Here is a 20,341-nt window from a genome sequence, read left to right as displayed (position 1 = left end):
GAGCAGGACCGCAACAGTGTTACAATTATAGAACCCAAACAAACCCAGATCCCTGCTTTCAGCAGCCGAGGTCTCAGAGCTGAAGCTGAGCCTCAGAGCTGAAGCTGGCTCTCAGCTCCAGTGACAGCCATAGAGGATAAATAAATCCCAGAATTAAAAAAAAAAAAAAAAAAGAAAAGAAGGAGAGGTTGGGAGCTTCAGTCACCCGCCAGCCTGAAAACGGCCCTCAGCCCCTCACCCAGACTGGCCAGGCACCCCAGTGGGGACTGCCACCCTGAAGGGGGTGTGACCAGCTACAAACAGCCATCAGCCCGTCATCCAGGCTGGCCAGGCACCCAAGCAGGACCCCCACCCTGACCCAGGACACCCTTCAGGGCAAACCAGCCGGCCCCCACCCGTGCACCAGGCCTCTATCCTATATGTAAAAGGGTAATATGCAAACTGACCCTAACAGCAGAAGGACTGGGAATGGCTGATCACTATGACACACACTGACCACCAGGGGACAGATGCTCAATGCAGGAGCTGCCCCCTGGTGGTCAGGGCGCTCTCACATGGGAGGAGCTCTGCTCAGCCACAAGCCAGGATGATGGCTGCCAGTACAGCGGTGGTGGTGGGAGCCTCTCCTGCCTCCTCACCAGCGCTAAGGATGTCCGACTGCAGCTTAGGCCTGCTCCCCGCTGGCAAGTGGACATCCCCCGAGGGCTGCCGGGCTGCCAGGGGGATGTCTGATTGCCATCTTAGGCCCAACCCCCCGGGAGCAGGCCTAAGCCAGCAGGTGGTCATCCCCTGAGGGGTCCCAGACTGCGAGAGGGCACAGGCCGGGCTGAGGGACCCCCCCCCCCCAACCGAGTGCACAAATTTTTGTGCACCAGGCCTCTAGTAAAAATAATAAAATAAAATAAAATGTTGCTGCCTCGCAAATTACTCCAAGACTTTGTGGCCTAAAAGGACAGAAGTGGTTCTTTCTGGTGGTTTCCGTGGGTCAGGAGGACAGCCAGGCCCAGCCAGGTGGGTTCGCCTTCACACCATTCCTGGGGCCTCCCCGTGAAAAGGCTCTGCCTGATGCTGCCGGCGAGGCCTTGGCGGGGCTGTCCCCAGGGCACCCAGATGTCTCTCCACGGGCCTTGGCACCCTCGCCTCGGGCTCGGCTCCAGCGCAGAGGCCAGGAGGAGAGGAGGGCTTGGTTGGAAGTTGTATGTTTTCATGGCCCGGCCTTGAGGTCACGTGGCACACGGGGCGGCAGGGCAGGCGTAGGCACCGCAGACCTGAGGTGGGAGGAGGGCAGCTGCACTGGAAAGACTGCTCGCCCCTCCGACCCCGAGTCAGCAGCCAGCTCAGCCTTCACCCGTTCGAACCTGCAGCAGCGGAAGGCCGGCGCTCCCTCGTGCTCCCTCTAATGCTTGCTGTTGCGTGCTCTACCCCACATTCCCATCTCCCGTCGGGCACCCAGCTCGCTGTCAAATGCCCTTTTAAAGGAAACCTGCTTCTGCAGTTCCACCTGCAGGAGCTGGCGGCCGTGCGAACGGGGCTGAGGTGGAACGGGCTCGTTCTAACGAGCCCGTGTTTCTCTCTGAAAGCTTGAACACTTGCCCATTTCTCGTTTTTCTCCTGTTCTGTGTGGAGAAAAATCGTCGACTCTTTGGTTGCATCTCTTGTTCTTTATTCTCTAAATTAGCCTTATATTTGCTGTTCCCTTAAGTTCAAGGAAGCGTTCGGAGGGGTTTCCTCGGGAGTGAAGTGTGGGTTAGGGGTAGGACTGGCCCAGGTCACAGGGCGGCTCAGTCCCCACAGGTGCAGTTTCACCAGCTGGAGGGTTCGAGGGACCGCCGCCGCCGCCAGCGCTGGGGCCTGCGGGCGGCACGTGCACCAGGCCAGGCCAGGCCAGAGCCGGTAAAACGCAGTCCACACCCTCATGGTCCCCGTTGTTCTTTTCAGGGGAACTCCTGGATGTCTGCGGCTACATCGACCCTGAGTCGCCGGTTGTGCAGCTTGGTTCTAATTTCACCGCGGTCTGTGTGCTCAAGGAAAAATGTATGGAGTATTTACACGTCAACGCTGACTACATCTTCTGGAAAACAAACCATGTGACGGTTCCTCGCGAGCAGTACACGGTTATCAACAGCACGGCGTCGAGCGTCACCTTCCCAGACTTCTCCCTGTTAAACACCCAGCTCACCTGCAACATCCGCACGTTCGGGCAGATCGATCAGAACGTGTACGGGATCAGCATTGTTTCCGGCCGTAAGTCCCCGAGTCCCTTCCAGGCTCGGCTGTGACTGAATTGCGTTTTCAGTGTCGCGTGTGCATCTCCAGGAGATGCAGGGACTCGCTGGGCCAGTGGCTTTTGGACACGTTTGTTTTTAAAAATAAGCTTAGAAGTGGAACTACAATTTCATCTCTAATATGCAGACAAACCTAAGAAACAGCGTCGTACCATTTCCCTGAAAGCCAAGGATCTGTCCGTTTTATAGAAACGTCTTTTGACATGAGACACCCCTCCCCCCAAAAAAGAATTGTTGAACTGAAATCTGTGAATTGATCAGAGTCACTTGCAGTTACTTGGTGCCTTAATCTCTAAGAAAACGCGAGCTGAGCAGCCCCGAGAAGGGGAGTGAATGCGGGAGAAAGTCTTTCTGTGTCAGAGCAGAGAAGCGGGCAGGACCGAGCCAGGACCAGAGCTGTCACCCCGAGCTGTGTGCCGTGGGTCTGCTCCCAGCAGAGATCAGAACGGCAACAGGAAGAGAACAGAGATGAATCACGGTTTCCATTTAGTTTCCTCTTACTAATATGCAAATGCTCCTCTTTACACAGCACTGAGTGGAGAATGCTGTTATTTAGTCATAAATGAACGTTGGTTAGGTGTAAAACTGAATATGAACATACTAGTCACTGATGGTTATGGTAGAAAAGGTGTGTTACTATCTAGAAAGAAGTCTGAGTTTAAGTAGAAAAGGAATTAATTTTTCGGGCACCAGTCTCTCGCTATGTCCATACTTTTGCGTGGGCGCCTTTTCCTACGTAGTTGAGGGTGTAAACTTCTTGGGCAGGACGTGAAGTGCATGTTGTTTGTGGATGTGAAGCTTTTTGAAAGTTCTCCCTTTCCCTTTTAGTGCCTCCAGAAAAACCTAAGAACTTGAGTTGCATCGTGAACGAAGGGAAGAGAATGACCTGTCAGTGGGATCCGGGGCGGGAGACGCATCTGGAGACAAACTTCACCCTCAAATCTGAATGGCAAGTCGTTGAAGTTCCTTGTGTCCTGAATGTATCACGCTGACCAGATGCTGGGGTTTTTATTTTGTCAGGTAGTGATGTTAAATGCAAACTTAAAACATTTTATTTAACCTGAAATGTTGGAACATCTGAAACATAAAAGTGGGAAGAGGATACTGAGTCCCTGTGTGCCATGGTCTGGCCTCAGTGATGGTCAGCTCATGGCTTGTATTTTGTGCCCCCCCCCCCCCCCCCCCGGCAAGCTGGTCTGAGAGGAATCTCAGACGTCATGTCATCTCATCCATAAGTATTCCAGTCGTTTTTCTAAAAGATAAGGACACTTAAAAACTACCTCCCACTGTCGACCCGATTATAATTGAAAACACTGCAACGCCGTCGGCACGTTCTCAGTCAGCGTCTGTTTCCTCAGTTTGGGTTTATCCTTTTTGTTTTAAAAGAGAACGTGCATGTAGACATGTTCTCAATTGGTGCCTGACATAAACATGCGCGTGAAGGCGGAACAACCACCTGAAACTTCCTCTGGTGATAGAGGTCCGAGAGCGGTCACCTGGCCTGACTGGCGGGGCCGGCTCTGCTGGGTGACACCAATCCTGTCCCGCCCCTCTCCGTGCTCCCTGCGCAGGAGGCCCCAGCCGGGAGGGCTGTGCCCGCCGGGAGGACTGTTCCGGCGGAGGAGAGGAGTGGCACTGAGCCCCCAGCATGGGAGGAGCCGTGGGGAGGGGCCGGGGCTGAGGGTAGCACACTAGACGGAACGCTCCTGCAGTAGAAGTTTGAGGATAATTTTGTGTTTAAGATACAGATCAGACGTGTTTTGACGATCAGCAGATTGGTGTTTAGGAAAGTCTGTTTTTCAGCAGTCGGTTTATTTCACACGTGTTGGAATCAACTTTGTCTTCTGCGCTGTCATAACTTGGGTCTCACGAAACCCTTCAAGCCACCTTTTCACGCTGGTGTTTTCAGGTCTCCTTTAATGCCTGATTCTTCCGCGTTTGTATTTAGGGCAACGGAGAAGTTCCCTGACTGTAAGACGAAGCGCGGCAGCCCCCCTGCCTGCACCGTGGAGTACCTGCCCGTCTACTTCGTCAACATGGAGGTCTGGGTGGAGGCGCGGAACGCCCTGGGGGAGGCCACGTCCGAGCACATCAGCTTCGACCCCGTGAACAGAGGTAGCCTCCGCCGCGCTCGCCGCGGTTTATAACTCGGGGAGTTCTAGGTCTCGGTCAGGGTAGAGACAAGCACTTGTGTCGTTAGCTCATGTTGTCGAAACATTAAACACGACGTGGACAAAGCACAGTGCCCGTCGTCCCCGCTCACTGCCCGCTGGTTTCACAGGGACTGTCACCTCCTGGTGTTTGTCCACTTTCCAGGCATCTCACAGGTGGTAGCCACAGGGTGCGTCCGGCCCGGCTTTATTCTTGTTAGAAGTTCTGTACGTTGTACATATTTAATGGTTCTCCGACATCTGGGCCCGAAAAGATAGGACAAATGTCCTCAGTGACAAGGAAAGCAAGTGTAGAAGCTGTTCCCTTCTCCCGTGTGCTGGTCGGGACGCTGTGACGGCGGTGGCCGTGTGAGAGCAGGAGGGGTGAGTTTGCAGAGGAAGCCGGCGGACGTGAGGGTTTATTTCGTTCTCCAGTGAAGCCCATTGCTCCGCGCAACGTGTCGGTCAGCAGCTCGGAGGAGCTACCCAGCATCTTGAAGCTGACCTGGGCCACCTCCAGCATCGACAAGTTCCTCGGCCTGAAGTACGACATCCAGTACCGGGCCCGGGGCACCGCGGCCTGGAGCCAGGTACGGCGCCCGCCTGCGGTCACAGCCTCCCGCAGCCTCCCTCCGCCACCTCCCCTGCTGTCTCCTGGCACGCGCGCTAATGACGCGGCTCCCGGCACACCCAAATCGTTGCTGTTTTTGCCGATCTGACAAAGATGGGTGTAATTCTGATTGGTTCGTGCCCGGCTGCGGTGCCGGCTGCTGTTGCTCTCTAAATTTGCCCACCGAGGCAGGAGGGTCAGAGTAGACGTTTCTGTGCTTCCCGAACCTGTGGACTCTGCCGTGAGGAGCTTTCTGACTTGGTTTGTCTCTCCAGAGCAGGAGTTAGCGTGTTAGTCTGTTCCAGGAGCTTAGTTTCTGAAGCCTGAGGGCCATGGGGCTTGGTCAGCTGGCGGCTCTGCTTTCAGATTCCTCTTGAAGACACAGCGTCCACCCGCTACTCCTTCACGGTCCAGGACCTGCGGCCCTTCACGGAGTACGTGTTCCGGGTGCGCTGCATGAAGGAGGACGGCCAGGGCTTCTGGAGCGACTGGAGCGAAGAGGCGCGGGGGACCACGTCCGAGGACCGTGAGTTACCTCGCGGGCGCGCTGTCCTGGCCCTGGAAGCCCTGCCTGGGCTGGGTGACCGAGGCCGCCTTGCCTGCTTCGTGAGCATTTTATTCAAACACTTTTACTTCAGGGACGTTGAGCTGTAAGCTGTAGTGAGCGTGTTGATAGCCTAAGTCAACCCCCTGGCGTGGTGTCCGCGCTGCCGTGAGAAGCAGCTGTGGGGGGCGTGGGCCATGGCGTGGTGTCCGCGCTGCCGTGAGAAGCAGCTGTGGGAGGCGTGGGCCATGGCGTGGTGTCTGCGATGCCATGAGAAGCAGCTGTGGGAGGCGTGGGCCATGGCGTGGTGTTTGCGCTGCCGTGAGAAGCAGCTGTGGGAGGCGTGGGCCATGGCGTGGTGTCTGCGATGCCGTGAGAAGCAGCTGTGGGAGGCGTGGGCCATGGCGTGGTGTCTGCGATGCCATGAGAAGCAGCTGTGGGAGGCGTGGGCCATGGCGTGGTGTCTGCGATGCCATGAGAAGCAGCTGTGGGGGGCGTAGGCAGCAGGTGTGGCGGTGTCCTCGACCGCACCCTCCGCAGCCGCAGGAGCCGTCCTGGCGAGACTTCCTGGGCGACTGCGCGTGTGCTTTGTCCAGTCAGAGCTCTGGACCCCGGAGCCCGGAGCCCGGACCCTGGGACTGAAGCCTCCGGTTGCTTTGTGCAGGGGGACGTTTCCAGCCCAGACGTGGCTCTGAGGGTGTCGGCTCCTCACTCTGCACTGTTCTGCCAGTGGGGTGGCCTCCGTGGACTCGCCAGGCAGCTCCCCAGCCTCGGGCGGGCTTCTCTCTGGGTTTGGTCCACACGGCACCGCTTAGACTTGACTCAGCCTCTGTCAGGTCCTGCTGACAGCCCTGTTTCCCTCGTAGCATAAATGCTTCTGAATCGGGCCGTCTCCAGGGACTTCAAAGCCCGACTACTAGCATTTGACACTTGGTTCTATAAAATGCTTTTTCACAGGGTTGGTGACTGTCACACAGTCTCGTGAATTCATTTGTGTTATGTCTTATTGCACGAATCATCCCCAGATACGGGGATGGACTACACTGGGTCCATCTGTTCTGACTTGTCTCACAGTCTCACGTGTGTACGTGGGGCCTTAAGCACATGTGAGATGGGACTTAAATGGGGTTTTCAGGGCTGTTTTTAGCAGTAAGACCTGGGATGCCTTGGTGACTGCCCAGGGCTGCCTGTGGCCTCACAGTCCTGAGATTACAGGAGCCTCCATGTATCTGACTCCTGGGGTCCTACTCCCCCCCCCCCCCCCCAGCTCACGGCCAGATGGGCCATGTGTAAGGGAGGGACGCGGCTGAGGGTGAGGGTGTTAAGGACAACGTGAGGGAGTAACCTCCAGGCTTTGCTTCTGTTACAATAAAAACATTCACTAGATGCATGTCATTCCTTTAGGACCGTCCAAGGCACCGAGCTTCTGGTATAAGGTGGAGCCGTCCCCTGCTCACGGCTACAGGTCCGTGCGGCTCCTGTGGAAGGTGAGCAGCCCGTCTGTTCTCCAGCTCCTGTGGAAGTGCGTCGTCGGTGACGCGAGGCGCGGGGCTTGAACGCACATGTTTGTTCGTCTGACGATCAGCAGCTCAGCACGCGGAAGCCCACGATTTCATTTGCTGCACAAGGGCAAGCACAGGCCGTAGCAAAAGCCTCGGCGTGGCGGGGGGAGGGTGGGGAGGGGGTGTGGGGACAGGGACCGAGTCCCGTCGGCTTCCCGGTGCCCAGGAATCGTGAGGAAAGGTCTGCGTGACCAGAGCGCACGCAGGAACAGAGATAGATGGTTGTGTGCTCCATACACATGCGTGCGAGGCTCATACCAGAAAAGGCAGGAAAACACGGGGACGTAGTGTTAAACTGGCCCCGCAGCCGCCCTCCCACCTCCTCGGCCCGTGTGCGGTGCTCCTGCCCCTGCGGTGAGCACGGCGTGGAGGCCGGGCCCATCGGTGAGCACTGAGGGCGAGCCTGCTCCAGGGTCAGCACACGGGGAGTCAACTCTGGTCTGGCTTCAGGGAACATGCTCTAACATGGAGTGTCTGTTACAGACCCTGCAGGGAACACGCTCTAACATGAAGTGTCTATTACAGACCCTGCCTCCGTTTGAAGCCAATGGGAAAATCTTGGATTACACAGTGACTCTCACGAGATGGAAATCACATTCACAAAACTACACAGTCAACGACACGAAGCTGACCGTGAACCTCACCAACGATCGCTATAAAGCAGCCCTGACAGCCAGGAACCTGGTCGGCACGTCCGACGCCGCTGTGCTCACCGTCCCTGCCTCTGACTTCCCAGGTCGGTGTCCGAGGCCTGGCTCCTGAGAGAGGGCTCGGTGAGGCCGCCTGTGAGGATGGACGCACTCTGACCACCCTCACGGCAGCGCTGCTCACGCTCCATCGTTGTCACCGGCTCAGTCAGGCAGGCGCTGGTTATGTGCCTCCCTCATTCTTTAATGTCACTTTAAGGCTCTGGGGACCTGAGGTGCATACGACTTAAATGTACTGTTTACCGGTAGCTTTGGAAGAAGAAACATTATAATTGACCTACACAGAGCATCTGAAGAGTTTGGGAAAGGAAGCATTTAGCAGAGTGCATGTAAATGATAACGAAGTGCTTTTATTCATGGAAATGCATGTTAATGTTACATGCTACAAAAAGGGCAGCAAGATAGATTGCATGGTTATGGAAATGAATGTAAAATACTAACATTTTAAGTTTTTAAATGTTCACTCATCAATGTGGTGTTCCTTGTGTTTTGAAGCTGCTCGCCCCGTCAGGGATCTGAAAGCGTTTCCCAAAGACAGCCGGCTGTGGGTGGAGTGGACCGCCCCCCGCGAGCCCGTGAGCAAGTACATCCTGGAGTGGTGCGTGCTGTCGGACAAGGCGCCCTGCGTCCCCGACTGGCAGCAGGAGGACGGCGCCGTGCACCGCACACACCTCACAGGTACCCGGACCTCGGCCCGGCTCCTCCCCGCTCTCTGCCGAGAGGGCGGCCCTGGGGAGGCGGCCAGTGCTCAGCTCCGGCCGGGCGACCGGTTCGCTAGGTCCACTCAGCCTCCGGGCCGCTCGGTGGACAAGGGCAGACGGCTTCTGCCCTCCCCAGAGCCCCTTAGTCACAGACGGTGCCCACAGGCTGTAAGGCGGAGAGAAGCCAAGGCCGCCTGGCCCTGCTGCTCCCGGGTGTGTGCTCCCCGCTCCTGCTGTGTGCTCCCCACTCCTGCTGTGTGCTCCCCGCTCCTGTTGTGTGCTCCCCGCTCCTGGTGTGTGCTCCCCGCTCCTGGTGTGTGCTCCCCGCTCCTTGGTGTGTGCTCCCCGCTCCTGGTGTGTGCTCCCCGCTCCTGGTGTGTGCGCCCCCCTCTGGTGTGTGCTCCCCACTCCTGGTGTGTGCTCCCCGCTCCTGGGTGTGTGCTCCCCGCTCCTGCTGTGTGCTCCCCGCTCCTGTTGTGTGCTCCCCGCTCCTGGTGTGTGCTCCCCGCTCCTGGTGTGTGCTCCCCGCTCCTTGGTGTGTGCTCCCCGCTCCTGGTGTGTGCTCCCCGCTCCTGGTGTGTGCGCCCCCCTCTGGTGTGTGCTCCCCGCTCCTGGGTGTGTGCTCCCCGCTCCTGGGTGTGTGCTCCCCGCTCCTGCTGTGTGCTCCCCGCTCCTGTTGTGTGCTCCCCGCTCCTGGTGTGTGCTCCCCGCTCCTGGTGTGTGCTCCCCGCTCCTTGGTGTGTGCTCCCCGCTCCTGGTGTGTGCTCCCCGCTCCTGGTGTGTGCGCCCCCCTCTGGTGTGTGCTCCCCGCTCCTGGGTGTGTGCTCCCCGCTCCTGCTGTGTGCTCCCCGCTCCTGCTGTGTGCGTGCTCCCCGCTCCTGCTGTGTGCTCCCCGCTCCTGCTGTGTGCTCCCCGCTCCTGCTGTGTGCGTGCTCCCCGCTCCTGTTGTGTGCTCCCCGCTCCTGGGTGTGTGCTCCCCGCTCCTGCTATGTGCTCCCCGCTCCTGTTGTGTGCTCCCCGCTCCTGGTGTGTGCTCCCCGCTCCTGCTGTGTGCGCCCCCCTCTGGTGTGTGCTCCCCGCTCCTGGTGTGTGCGCCCCCCTCTGGTGTGTGCTCCCCGCTCCTGGTGTGTGCGCCCCCCTCTGGTGTGTGCTCCCCGCTCCTGGGTGTGTGCTCCCCGCTCCTGCTGTGTGCTCCCCGCTCCTGCTGTGTGCTCCCCGCTCCTGCTGTGTGCTCCCCGCTCCTGCTGTGTGCGTGCTCCCCGCTCCTGTTGTGTGCTCCCCGCTCCTGGTGTGTGCTCCCCGCTCCTGCTGTGTGCTCCCCGCTCCTGCTGTGTGCTCCCCGCTCCTGCTGTGTGCGTGCTCCCCGCTCCTGTTGTGTGCTCCCCGCTCCTGGGTGTGTGCTCCCCGCTCCTGTTGTGTGCTCCCCGCTCCTGCTGTGTGCTCCCCGCTCCTGCTGTGTGCGTGCTCCCCGCTCCTGCTGTGTGCTCCCCGCTCCTGCTGTGTGCTCCCCGCTCCTGCTGTGTGCGTGCTCCCCGCTCCTGTTGTGTGCTCCCCGCTCCTGCTGTGTGCGTGCTCCCCGCTCCTGTTGTGTGCTCCCCGCTCCTGCTGTGTGCTCCCCGCTCCTGCTGTGTGCGTGCTCCCCGCTCCTGCTGTGTGCTCCCCGCTCCTGCTGTGTGCTCCCCGCTCCTGCTGTGTGCGTGCTCCCCGCTCCTGTTGTGTGCTCCCCGCTCCTGGGTGTGTGCTCCCCGCTCCTGTTGTGTGCTCCCCGCTCCTGCTGTGTGCTCCCCGCTCCTGCTGTGTGCGTGCTCCCCGCTCCTGCTGTGTGCTCCCCGCTCCTGCTGTGTGCTCCCCGCTCCTGCTGTGTGCGTGCTCCCCGCTCCTGTTGTGTGCTCCCCGCTCCTGGGTGTGTGCTCCCCGCTCCTGCTGTGTGCTCCCCGCTCCTGCTGTGTGCGTGCTCCCCGCTCCTGCTGTGTGCTCCCCGCTCCTGCTGTGTGCTCCCCGCTCCTGGGTGTGTGCTCCCCGCTCCTGTTGTGTGCTCCCCGCTCCTGCTGTGTGCTCCCCGCTCCTGCTGTGTGCTTCCCGCTCCTGCTGTGTGCTCCCCGCTCCCGGGTGTGTGCTCCCCGCTCCTGTTGTGTGCTCCCCGCTCCTGCTGTGTGCTCCCCGCTCCTGCTGTGTGCTCCCCGCTCCTGTTGTGTGCTCCCCGCTCCTGGGTGTGTGCTCCCCGCTCCTGTTGTGTGCTCCCCGCTCCTGTTGTGTGCTCCCCGCTCCTGCTGTGTGCTCCCCGCTCCTGTTGTGTGCTCCCCGCTCCTGTTGTGTGGCCTCGGACTCCCGTGCACAGTTGCTCTCTGAGCTGGAACCCAGTGCACAGAGGCAGGGCTTCCTTCAGAAGCTGCAGGTTTAGAGAAGCCCGTGCAGCTATGATGTGACATAAGCAGTGGAGTCAGACACTCTCCTTGTGAGAGAAACAGCACCCGATCCCTTCTCTCCTCCAGGGAGCCTGGCAGAGAGCACCTGCTACCTAATCACCGTCACCCCGGTGTACAGCGACGGGCCGGGGAGCCCTGAGGCCGTGAGGGCGTACCTGAAGCAAGCCCGTAAGTCCCCCGTCCGCCCCCAGTCCGCCCCTGAAGCAAGCCCATAAGCTCCCTGTCTGCCCCCCCCGTCCGCCCCCAGTCCGCCCCTGAAGCAAGCCCATAAGCTCCCTGTCCGCCCCCCCGTCCGCCCCCCGTCCACCTCCCCGTCCACCCCTGAAGCAAGCCCGTAAGCCCCCGTCCCCGCCCGGGAAGGTGTGATGTGAGCAGAGCCGCTGCAGGCCTTCCCGTCAGGCTGGCTCAGCTGTCCAGGGAGCTGTGATGAAGTGTCCCTAAACCCTAATGGCGTTCAGTAGCAAATGACCGTCCTCCCTGCAGCGCCCTCCAAGGGCCCCGTCGTGCGGACGAAGAAGGTGGGGAAGAATGAAGCCGTCCTGGAGTGGGAACAGCTCCCTGTCGACGTGCAGAACGGCTTCATCAGGAACTACACCATCTTCTACAAAACCAGCCTGGGAAACGAGACCGGTAACAGCGCCAGTCCCCAGGACCCACTCCTTCCTCCGGCTCTGAGCCACCAGCAGGCCTCTCCCCCTCCTGCCGCCCTCCCCGGGGGTGGGCCCTCCGCGCAGACACAGGCTGCCCAGGGCTGCCTCCGGGCCTGTCGCCTCAGCTAGGAACGTCGTGGGTAAAATAACTCCATTCCTGTTGGCACTTTCCCTGTCGGATGTAGGCAGGAGCAGGGGCCCAAGCAGCTGACTGACCTGTCGTTTCTTCCAGCCGTGAACGTGGACTCCTCCCACACGGAGTACACGCTGTCCTCGCTGACGAGCGACACGCTCTACATGGTGCGCATGGCGGCCTACACGGACGAGGGCGGCAAGGACGGCCCCGAGTTCACCTTCACCACCCCCAAGTTCGGTGAGGAGCGGACAGCCTCCCTTTCTGTCTATCTGCCTGAAGGGCTGTCTGTGCTGGAACCTTGTTACAAGTCCATCTTTGGGTTCATAGGAAGGAGGTTCAGAAATTAGACATTTATGCTATGATCTGTTTTAGTTGTTTCTTTAAACGATAGGAAATCGTTTTCCTGACCTTTTTTTGTTTTATTAACTGTTTCTGACTGGTTTCACCTGGACCCTAAAAACTCCCCAAAGCTGGGTGCCTTCCTCAGTGGCTCGTTTCTTCGCTGGCAGGTCTTGGGGGTCTGTCTGCTGTCCTGCTTTTATGGCCAGTGCTGGGGGCCTGGTCTGCCCCTGCGGGCCCTACTCACCCCTGCAACCCAGCTTCACGGGCACCCCTTCCTGCCCCTGCTGCCGCTTCCCGCCCAGGCTGACGCCTGGCTGTCGCTCAGGAGCCTCTGTGGTCTGGTCTTTATGCCTCTGTCTTTCCCGATCTTCCTCCCTCTCAGTCTGACTCCTGTGGCCTCTCTGTCCTCAAAATGCCTCTTCCCTGGGTTCTTCTGACCCGGCGGGCGGCACACTCATCCGTCAGCAGAGCCAGATATCAACAGGACGACGACTGACATTTCTTTTGAGAGCCAGATTTTTAAAACTTAAGCCATATAGGCAGGTACATTGTGATTAACCTGCCTTACATAGTGTAAGGACTGCTGATATTTGGCGCCTCCCCTGCTGCGTCTCCCGCAGCCCGACCGGCCGACACCCCCCACTTCTTCTTACGCCACTTCTTCAAAATGGACTCGCCCAGGTCCCAAACCGACTTCTGCGCACGGGCCACGAAGTTTCCATCGCACTGTGTGTGCGCCCACACGTGGTATTTTGTGGAAGAGCCACACTCAAGGGGCCAAAAAGCCGCGTGTGGCTCGCGAGCCGCGGTTTGCCGACCACTGTTCTCACCCCTTTGCTGCCCAGATAGCCCTGCGCCTCCCTGTCCGCCTCCCCCTCGCCGCCTCCCGCCCGGTCCCCTGTCCGCCTCCCGCCACCTCCCGCCAGCATGTGAGCGCTGTCCCGGGCCGCCTGCTGTGAGCGGTGTGGCTGGGATGGGCCACAGGGATGGGCAAACAGCTGTGAAGTGTGGAAAGGCTGGAACAATGGGATGGTGTTCATCTTTCCCAATAGTCCAGGCACCTCGCAGAGATTTTGGGGCACTTCCAGGCCCTGCATAAAGGGAGTGTCACCATGCAGTGCACATCGGGGCGCGTTTACCTGCATCTAGTCACGCACAGTAGGGCTGTCTGATCAGGCACCACCTCCGTGCAGGGCCTGTGCTGTAAGGATGCCGACGCCCCCGGCTGTGCAGGGCGGTCTGTCAGGCTGTGGAGCGGGTCTGCGTGCGCAGCCCGAGCGCCCGGGTGGCGGGAAACGTGTGTCCCCTCGGCTGCGCTGAGCCCTGTCTCCTCTCCCATCCCCTTCCAGCCCAGGGCGAGATCGAGGCCATCGTGGTGCCCGTGTGCCTGGCGTTCCTGCTGCTCACGCTGCTGGGCGTGCTGCTGTGCTTCAACAAGCGGGACCTGTGAGTACCCCGTGCGCACCTGCCCCCGGTGGCGTGTCTGACGGCGCTCCCCCCGGCAGCGTCCTGAGGGCCAGCGCTGCTGCGACTCATGCCTTCTCGCTGCGGAGCAGTGTCCTGGGCACGGTCCGTCCGCGTCAGCCCACACGCTGTGGCGGAAGCTCTGGGGTCTCTGTGACGGTGGCCGCTGTGAACGACGTGCTCTGCTCATGGAGCGCGTCTTGGCGCCACCTGTTACGTTAGCGAGGAGGGTCGCCGGGGGCGTGGCAGGTGCGCGTCTCACTTTATCGGAAACTGTCACCCGTTCTCCAGGCTCAGGGACGTGCTCGCTCGTCCGGTGGCTGTGGGGTTAGTGGGCGTGTTACCCCCTTATGGGAGGGTTCCTGTGGGAGTGGGGCTGCCTCCTTTGTAAGCGTCTGAGGGGATTTGCAGGGGTCGCCCTCGGGGCTGAGGTTCTCTCTTGGGGAGAATTTGCTTTTCGTGCAGATGGGGCGAGAGGAGTGTTTCTCAGTCGGCTGGTGGCTGGTCTGTGGGCCGAGGTGGGAGCCCTCCGCCCACACTTCCTGGCTGTGCGGGAGGCAGCCTGGAGGTCCTTTCCCTCCCGCGACCGCTCCCTGCAGAGCTGGGCTCTGACCGGGCAGGGCCTGTAGGAGGGAAATGCACGTGAGGAGGCCTGTGATGACGGGATCTCCTTCCTTAGGTGTTTTTAGTCTGTTGCTCTTCCTTCCTTTCCTGGTGCCCAGCTGAAATTGCGTCTGTTGTCTGACAGTTGGAAGTCGAGCGGTTTTCTCTCCTGCCATCGGGAGGGGCTGCGCTGCCGCACGCTGTGACCTGGCGGAGCTCAGCAGTGGTCTCGGTCAGGGTTGGCCTGAGATTTTCCCGGTGGAATGTCGCTGACGAGCTCAGCCTTGTGGGCGGCCTTTCATCACCACAGGGAGGCGGTCCTCCTGTCTCACACGGGGCTGCTCAGCGGTTGCAGGCCTTGCTCAGTGGCTTTGGGTTCGGCGGGTGCTGTTGGTGGGGGGTGTGCTGGGGTCAGGGACCCCCTTGTGTGCTGCCCGTGGCCCCTCACCAGCCGTGTCTCCTTCTCTCCAGGATTAAAAAGCACATCTGGCCCAACGTCCCCGACCCGTCCAAGAGCAACATCGCCCAGTGGTCGCCGCACACGCCGCCCCGGGTAAGACAGAGGGCAAATGAGGGCACGTGTGTGGGGTCAGCCTAGAGTAAGTGGAACCAGAATAGCACACGAATGAGGATCGTAACCAGCATTTCACGTGATGCCTGCGCGTTCTATGCCATCGCCCTTGGAGCACATTCACGCTGACACGTGCGTGTCGGCCGCAAACAGCCTGGTCCTGCAGCGCGAAGCTCACAGCTGTCGGTACCGCCCCGCGGGCGGGCATTCCGCTTCGTGTCCCCATCGGCCTGCGCAGCCGGCGTGTTCCCGCGCTGACCGGGGTTTCCTCCTGGGTCCCGGGAACCTCCCTGAAGGGGGAGTCTGTCTGCGTTGCCTTCCCTCCTGGGATTCCGAGTTAACAGGCTCACGTGTGTAGTGTGTGCATGTTCTGTGGAGCCAGAGTCATTTGAGTTTGTGTTTTCTGAACGTTTCTGGTTTCTCTGTCCCGTTAGCCCTGGGGGCGTGGAGAGCAAGTGCTGTGCCAGCAGCCTGGGCCGGGCTCTGACGAGGCGCAGCCGGGGCCCACAGAGAACGTCCCCGCAGCTGGCTCCGGGCGCTCGTGGCCGGGACGGAGCGGTGTCACCTCCGACAGCCACGGGCGCTCAGACGCAGGCTGGCTCCGCCCGCACGTGTGCCCGCAGCTCCTGAGCGACGCGTCGTCGTGACGATCCGTCCTCTCTCTCTCTCTCTCTCTCTCTCTCTCTCTCTCTCTCAGCATAACTTCAGCTCGAAAGACCAGATGTTCTCGGACGGCGCGCTCACGGACCTGAGCGTGGTGGAGATCGAGGCGAGCGACAGGAAGCCGCTCCCGGAGGAGCTCAAGGCGCTGGACCTGTTCCGGAAGGAGAAGCTGAGCACGGGCGGCCACAGCAGCGGCATCGGCGGCTCCTCCTGCCTGTCCTCGCGGCAGAGCCTGTCCAGCGGCGACGAGGCCGAGGCGGCGTCCGCGCAGAGCGCCGCGAGCGCCGTGCAGTACTCCACCGTGGTGCACAGCGGCTACCGCCACCAGGTGCCCTCCGTGCAGGTCTTCTCGCGCTCCGAGTCCACGCAGCCCCTGCTCGACTGCGAGGAGCGGCCCGACGAGCTGCCGCCGGGGGAGGGCGCGGACCCGCTGCCCCGACAGCAGTACTTCCAGCAGAGCTGCCGCCAGCCCGAGGCCGGCCCCCCCGGCCCCGCAGGACGGCCGCAGCCGGGCGCCCCGGCCGGCGAGGACCCTGTTGGACCCGGGCAGCCGGGGTCTGGGCAGCTGCAGGCGTTCCAGGAGGTCCCTGCGGCGGACGCCTTTGGTCCAGGGGCCCCGGGGCCGGAGAGGTTGGAGGCGGATGGGGTGGAGGCCGCGCTCGACCTTGACGAGGGGCTGCCGAAGAGCTACCTCCCGCAGACGGTGCGGCCCGGCGGCTACGTGCCCCAGTGAGGCGCCCGCCCGCAGGCCGCCGGACACGGCCAGTCTGCACCTCAGATCCACGGAGTCCCACTCCCTGAGGTGACAGCGCGCCTTGTGGACAAGCGTGCCCTGGCCTCCGTCCCAGACCCTGAGCCACTCACACACTACACGCCAGCCCCCCGCGGTGCAGCCACGGCCTCGGTGCCCAGGAGCAGCCTCGGGGCGCCAGGACCCTTTGCCAGGGCGCCGGAGGCGCTGACGCTCCGCTGTGCTGAGGGCTGAGGGCTGGGGGTGACGGTCAGGCGCGGTCCCGCCCTCCCCGCGGCCCCAGAGCTCGCCCAGCGGCACAGCTGGACGGCCGTTGTGCTCTGACCCGGAGGCTCCCGTGCGGTCACGGCACAGACTCGCCCTGGGACTGATGCTGCCGCAGCTGCAGGAGCGGGTTCTGGAGTTCAACTTGCAAATCGAAAATAGGTTTTGAACCTTCTGTCATCAGTCACCTGATGAGTTTTTAGAACGTTCCCGTCCCTGCTCACAGCCTCCTGCAGCGTCTCAGACTCGGCCGTGCCCAGAGGGACGGGGCCAGGCTGTCTGCGCCCACGCCGCCCGCAGCCGAGTGCGAGCCTCCCGTGTGAACGTGTTGCCCTTGCGGGTCTCGGGGCTCAGGCGGTGCCCTCGCCCCCGAGGACGGGACGGGGAGAGGCTGTGGTCCCGTCACCACAGAGCGGAGCCCCCTGGGGGCTGGCAGGGGAGGGTGCGCGGGGGCGGGGTGAGCGGCCACGTGCTCTTTGCTGCTTCACACGCCACCGGAGAGGAGGAGACTCGGTCCTGACGGCGAGAGCAGCCACCTCGACGGGAGGCCGTCTGAACGTTGCCTCTAAGATGGAGCATCTAAGCGTCTCCGGCAGGTTTGGGGTAAACTCCAACGTGCCTCAGTTGTTTAGAATGTTGCTAGTAAGTGCCAGCCCCCTCTCGGGGGAGTTGTAGCTTTGCTGGGAGGGTCTTGCCTGGATAGTGAGGACGATCTGGGGCGCGATGAAGAGATGCAAAAAGAAGGCCTGTCGTCCTCCGTCGTCTTCTCCCTTTGGGTCTAAGAACCAACTCCAGACCGTGCACTTCGGTCCGGAGAACGAGGCGATGGCTGCAATGCCAGGCACTGGGCTCCCCGAGCGGAACTGTGACGACTGCCGGGCGCTTTCTGGGTCATGTTCGTCCTGTTGCCCAGGCGAGGTCACTTCGAAAAGCGTTTTGCACTTTTCTGTGAATCAAGAGAAGATGGAGAGAGAGCCCGAAGCAGGACGGTCCCAGTTCCCGCGACGCTGTGAGCCAGCGGACCCGGGGCCTGGCCCTCCCGCTGGTCCTGGCGGCCTTTCCCGGACCGTGGGCGGGGTGCAGGCGGCGACAGAGGGTCTGGGCCAAATGTGGCATCTTCTGGATTCATGGTTTTTCGTGTGCTGCTGGTGTGCGCGTGAGCGGGGGGCCTCGGGTTGCGTGCAAAGCACTTGAGGCCAGTGGCCACAGGGTGCCCGTCTCTGTCCCTTAAGCACAGCCTTGGTGAGTGAGGACTCCACGTGTCCAGGGCTGACCCCCAACACCCTGGGTGTCACAGATAAGGGGGCGTGTTAAGGTCAGTGTCTAAGTCTTTCGGTCTCAACACGCGTGTGTGAACAGTGGGCGTGGTGTGCCTGGGCCAGTGGCTGTGTCCCCTGCACCGGCCCCGCCCGCCCAGGACACCCGCTGCCCCCTCTGACTCGTAGCCAGGCCGGTCTGGAGTGTTGTCCGTGCTTTTCCTCTGCAGGAGTTGCATGTGCTCATCGTAACCAGCTGTTTTATGTTGACGTAACGACATGTATCCTAAGTGTACTCTCCCGTATCACCTGTAACCTCCCATGCAGGCAGTAAACCTGTTCACTCTGCGTGGTCACTGCTGCTGGGTGTTGGGCGCGTGGCCGGGGTCCCGCCGTCCGGGCTGGGCCTCCGTGGAGGGCCTGTGCTTGTTCGATGTCCGTTCAGCTGACGGGGGGGACTCGGCAGGGGTGGGCTGCGTGGCCTTCGGGGCCGGTGCAGGACTCGGAGACGCAGGCCACGCCAGACTTCCCCAAGGGACCCCGCGGCCCACCCCCAGGGAGTGTTTTCTTACCCCATTGACGGACCCCGTTGAGAACGGAGGTGCGGCGCCACCTTGTGGCCAGTCTGTGCCGTGCTGCCCCCAAGCTGCCCAGTGGGGAGCCTCAGCCACCCCACCTGGAGGGACTGGGCCGTCCGCGCTGCTCGTCCTCACACTGCGGTTCCACCCAGAATGTGCCGTGTCCACAGGGAACCCCCATCCGGACCAGGTCCCCTCACACGGCCTGAAGGTCACACATGTGACATCGGGGCGGGGCGGGGGCTCCTGCGTTTCAGCCCCGTGTCCGCTGTGGCTCCCTGGGCCCCTCCTTGTCTCACCCCCGTTTCTGTTACGGACCCTGAGCCCAAGGTGACCGCAGAGCTCCCGCCTGCAGCCTCCGCAGCCCGGGGGGGAGCGGCGTCAGCTCAGCCCAGCTTTTCTTTCTCACACAGACCATCCCCCCACGCTTTCAACGTGGACAGCCCGGCCCGCAGGCTGCTGTCACCCACCTTCAAGCCCGAGCTGTGGCTCATGAGTCACCAGAAGGGGGGCAGGAGGGGAGGAGAACGTGGGGCTCACCGAGTGGGTAGCAGCCTGGCCCAGCGCTCGGCTCTTGGTGGCCAGGGACACCTTGGAAAGGCACATCTCCCGAGAAGCTGCCTGTGCGCCACGGCTCACGGCCCAGCACAGCTCACGGCTCGCGGTCCATGGCTCACGGTCCACGGCCCACAGCTCATGGCCCACGGCCCAGCACAACCCACGGCTCATGGCCCACGGCCCACGGCTCACGGCCCAGCACGTCCCTTCTCAGGTTTTACAGACGAGGCTGAGCTTCGTGTAGGAACCTGGAGAGTCGAACCCTCTTTCCCATCTATTCCTCCGACTACGGCTGTCATTTCCCATCAGAAAACTGCCTGGAATTGCCTTATGCTTGAACTTTAGGGCGAATTACGCCACTTACAGGGTTTGGGTGTATGTGGTTTATGACTTGGAACGCACGGGGATAACATGGTGAGTTAGGGGGAGCCCTCCACAGAGTGGGCGGAAAACCCCAGTTCCCACCACCTGCCCCTCAGTTGGGGTGGGACAGCCTTAAAGCCACGCCGCCACCAGGAGCAAACACGGGGTGGGCCTCGCTGGCCTCAGGCCACGGTCCTCCTGGGCCCGCGCCCTCCCGCGTGGGGCCCAGCGCAGCTGTCACGGGCATGGGCCTCCGGGAGGGGCCGGCGAAGGGGGAACCCAGCAACCTCCACACGCGGCCTCGGGCGAGGGGACTTCCGCTAAAGCCAAAGGGCCGTTCCATCCTCAAGCAGGTTTTCCGCATGCGTACGCTGAAAAATTGACAAGTTCGTTTACCTGTTTTCATGTAGACACGTTTGCGTGATTAAAAGTACGTATGTTTAGAAAGTTAAATGTCACAGGAGAGCTTTCGGTCACACTGATTTTACGTTTCTACGGGACGGGTCTGCGGAATGTGGGCATTCCCCTTCCCTGGGCGCGAGCAGATGCGCGAGGCCAGGCCGCGCTTGGCGCACGTGCTGCGGCACGATCACCTGCTAACCATTCACAGAACATGTTTAAGAGCAGTGACTCGGGGATTTGAGTTGTAGATATATAATAACGTCAGCGAAATTACTACAGTACTTTTACCAACATACGGCGTATTGGCTAAAATATGTTAAAAACAACAGTAAATTAGTAACAAAACAAAACCCTATTAATTTAATTATAAGCAAATCTTGGTTAAAAGCATTTTAAAATTACCAGGGTGTTAATTTTCATATATGACTTAAGGACCGGAAATTAGGTCTTTTAAATCCAAAGTCCATTAAATCCAGTCTGTGAAACCAAGGTCCGCAAAATCGAGGGTTTCCTGTATTTAAAGTGAAGAGGAGCTCAAAGGCACAGAGACTCTGACAACAGAAAACAGTTTGCACACGCGTGGAAAGAGTGAAGGGGCAGGCACTCGGCTGTAGTCACGGTCGGTGTGGGTTCTGCCTGTTTTAATCCCTTACTAACGGGAGACAGGCAAGGAGCCTGGGGAACCAGACGCCACGGCTAGAACTGCAGATGGACACACCCCGGTGCAGGGGAGGGTGGTCCCGTGCGAGCCCACG

The 20,341-nt window shown here is 60.8% G+C and overlaps 1 protein-coding gene across 3 annotated transcripts in view; it reads left to right on the top strand.

Moving 5' to 3' along the window:
- IL6ST (interleukin 6 cytokine family signal transducer) overlaps positions 1 to 18,033 on the top strand; it is a 29,112-nt gene extending 11,079 nt beyond the window's left edge. For all 3 annotated transcript variants that reach the window (XM_059695043.1, XM_059695045.1, XM_059695044.1), the window contains exons 3-16: positions 1,939 to 2,244; positions 3,114 to 3,234; positions 4,234 to 4,400; positions 4,871 to 5,025; positions 5,412 to 5,571; positions 6,994 to 7,076; positions 7,677 to 7,887; positions 8,354 to 8,536; positions 11,052 to 11,153; positions 11,469 to 11,615; positions 11,868 to 12,008; positions 13,463 to 13,559; positions 14,652 to 14,733; positions 15,449 to 18,033. In XM_059695043.1, the coding sequence (XP_059551026.1) occupies positions 1,939 to 2,244; positions 3,114 to 3,234; positions 4,234 to 4,400; positions 4,871 to 5,025; positions 5,412 to 5,571; positions 6,994 to 7,076; positions 7,677 to 7,887; positions 8,354 to 8,536; positions 11,052 to 11,153; positions 11,469 to 11,615; positions 11,868 to 12,008; positions 13,463 to 13,559; positions 14,652 to 14,733; positions 15,449 to 16,147 (2,654 nt within the window). In that variant the 3' untranslated portion in view covers positions 16,148 to 18,033. The remainder of the gene's footprint in view (positions 1 to 1,938; positions 2,245 to 3,113; positions 3,235 to 4,233; positions 4,401 to 4,870; positions 5,026 to 5,411; positions 5,572 to 6,993; positions 7,077 to 7,676; positions 7,888 to 8,353; positions 8,537 to 11,051; positions 11,154 to 11,468; positions 11,616 to 11,867; positions 12,009 to 13,462; positions 13,560 to 14,651; positions 14,734 to 15,448) is intronic.
- The last annotated feature ends 2,308 nt before the right edge of the window (positions 18,034 to 20,341 follow it).

Source organism: Myotis daubentonii, chromosome 4, assembly GCF_963259705.1.
Source record: "Myotis daubentonii chromosome 4, mMyoDau2.1, whole genome shotgun sequence".
NCBI lineage: Eukaryota > Metazoa > Chordata > Mammalia > Chiroptera > Vespertilionidae > Myotis > Myotis daubentonii.
This window is presented reverse-complemented; position numbering and strand designations above follow the sequence as displayed.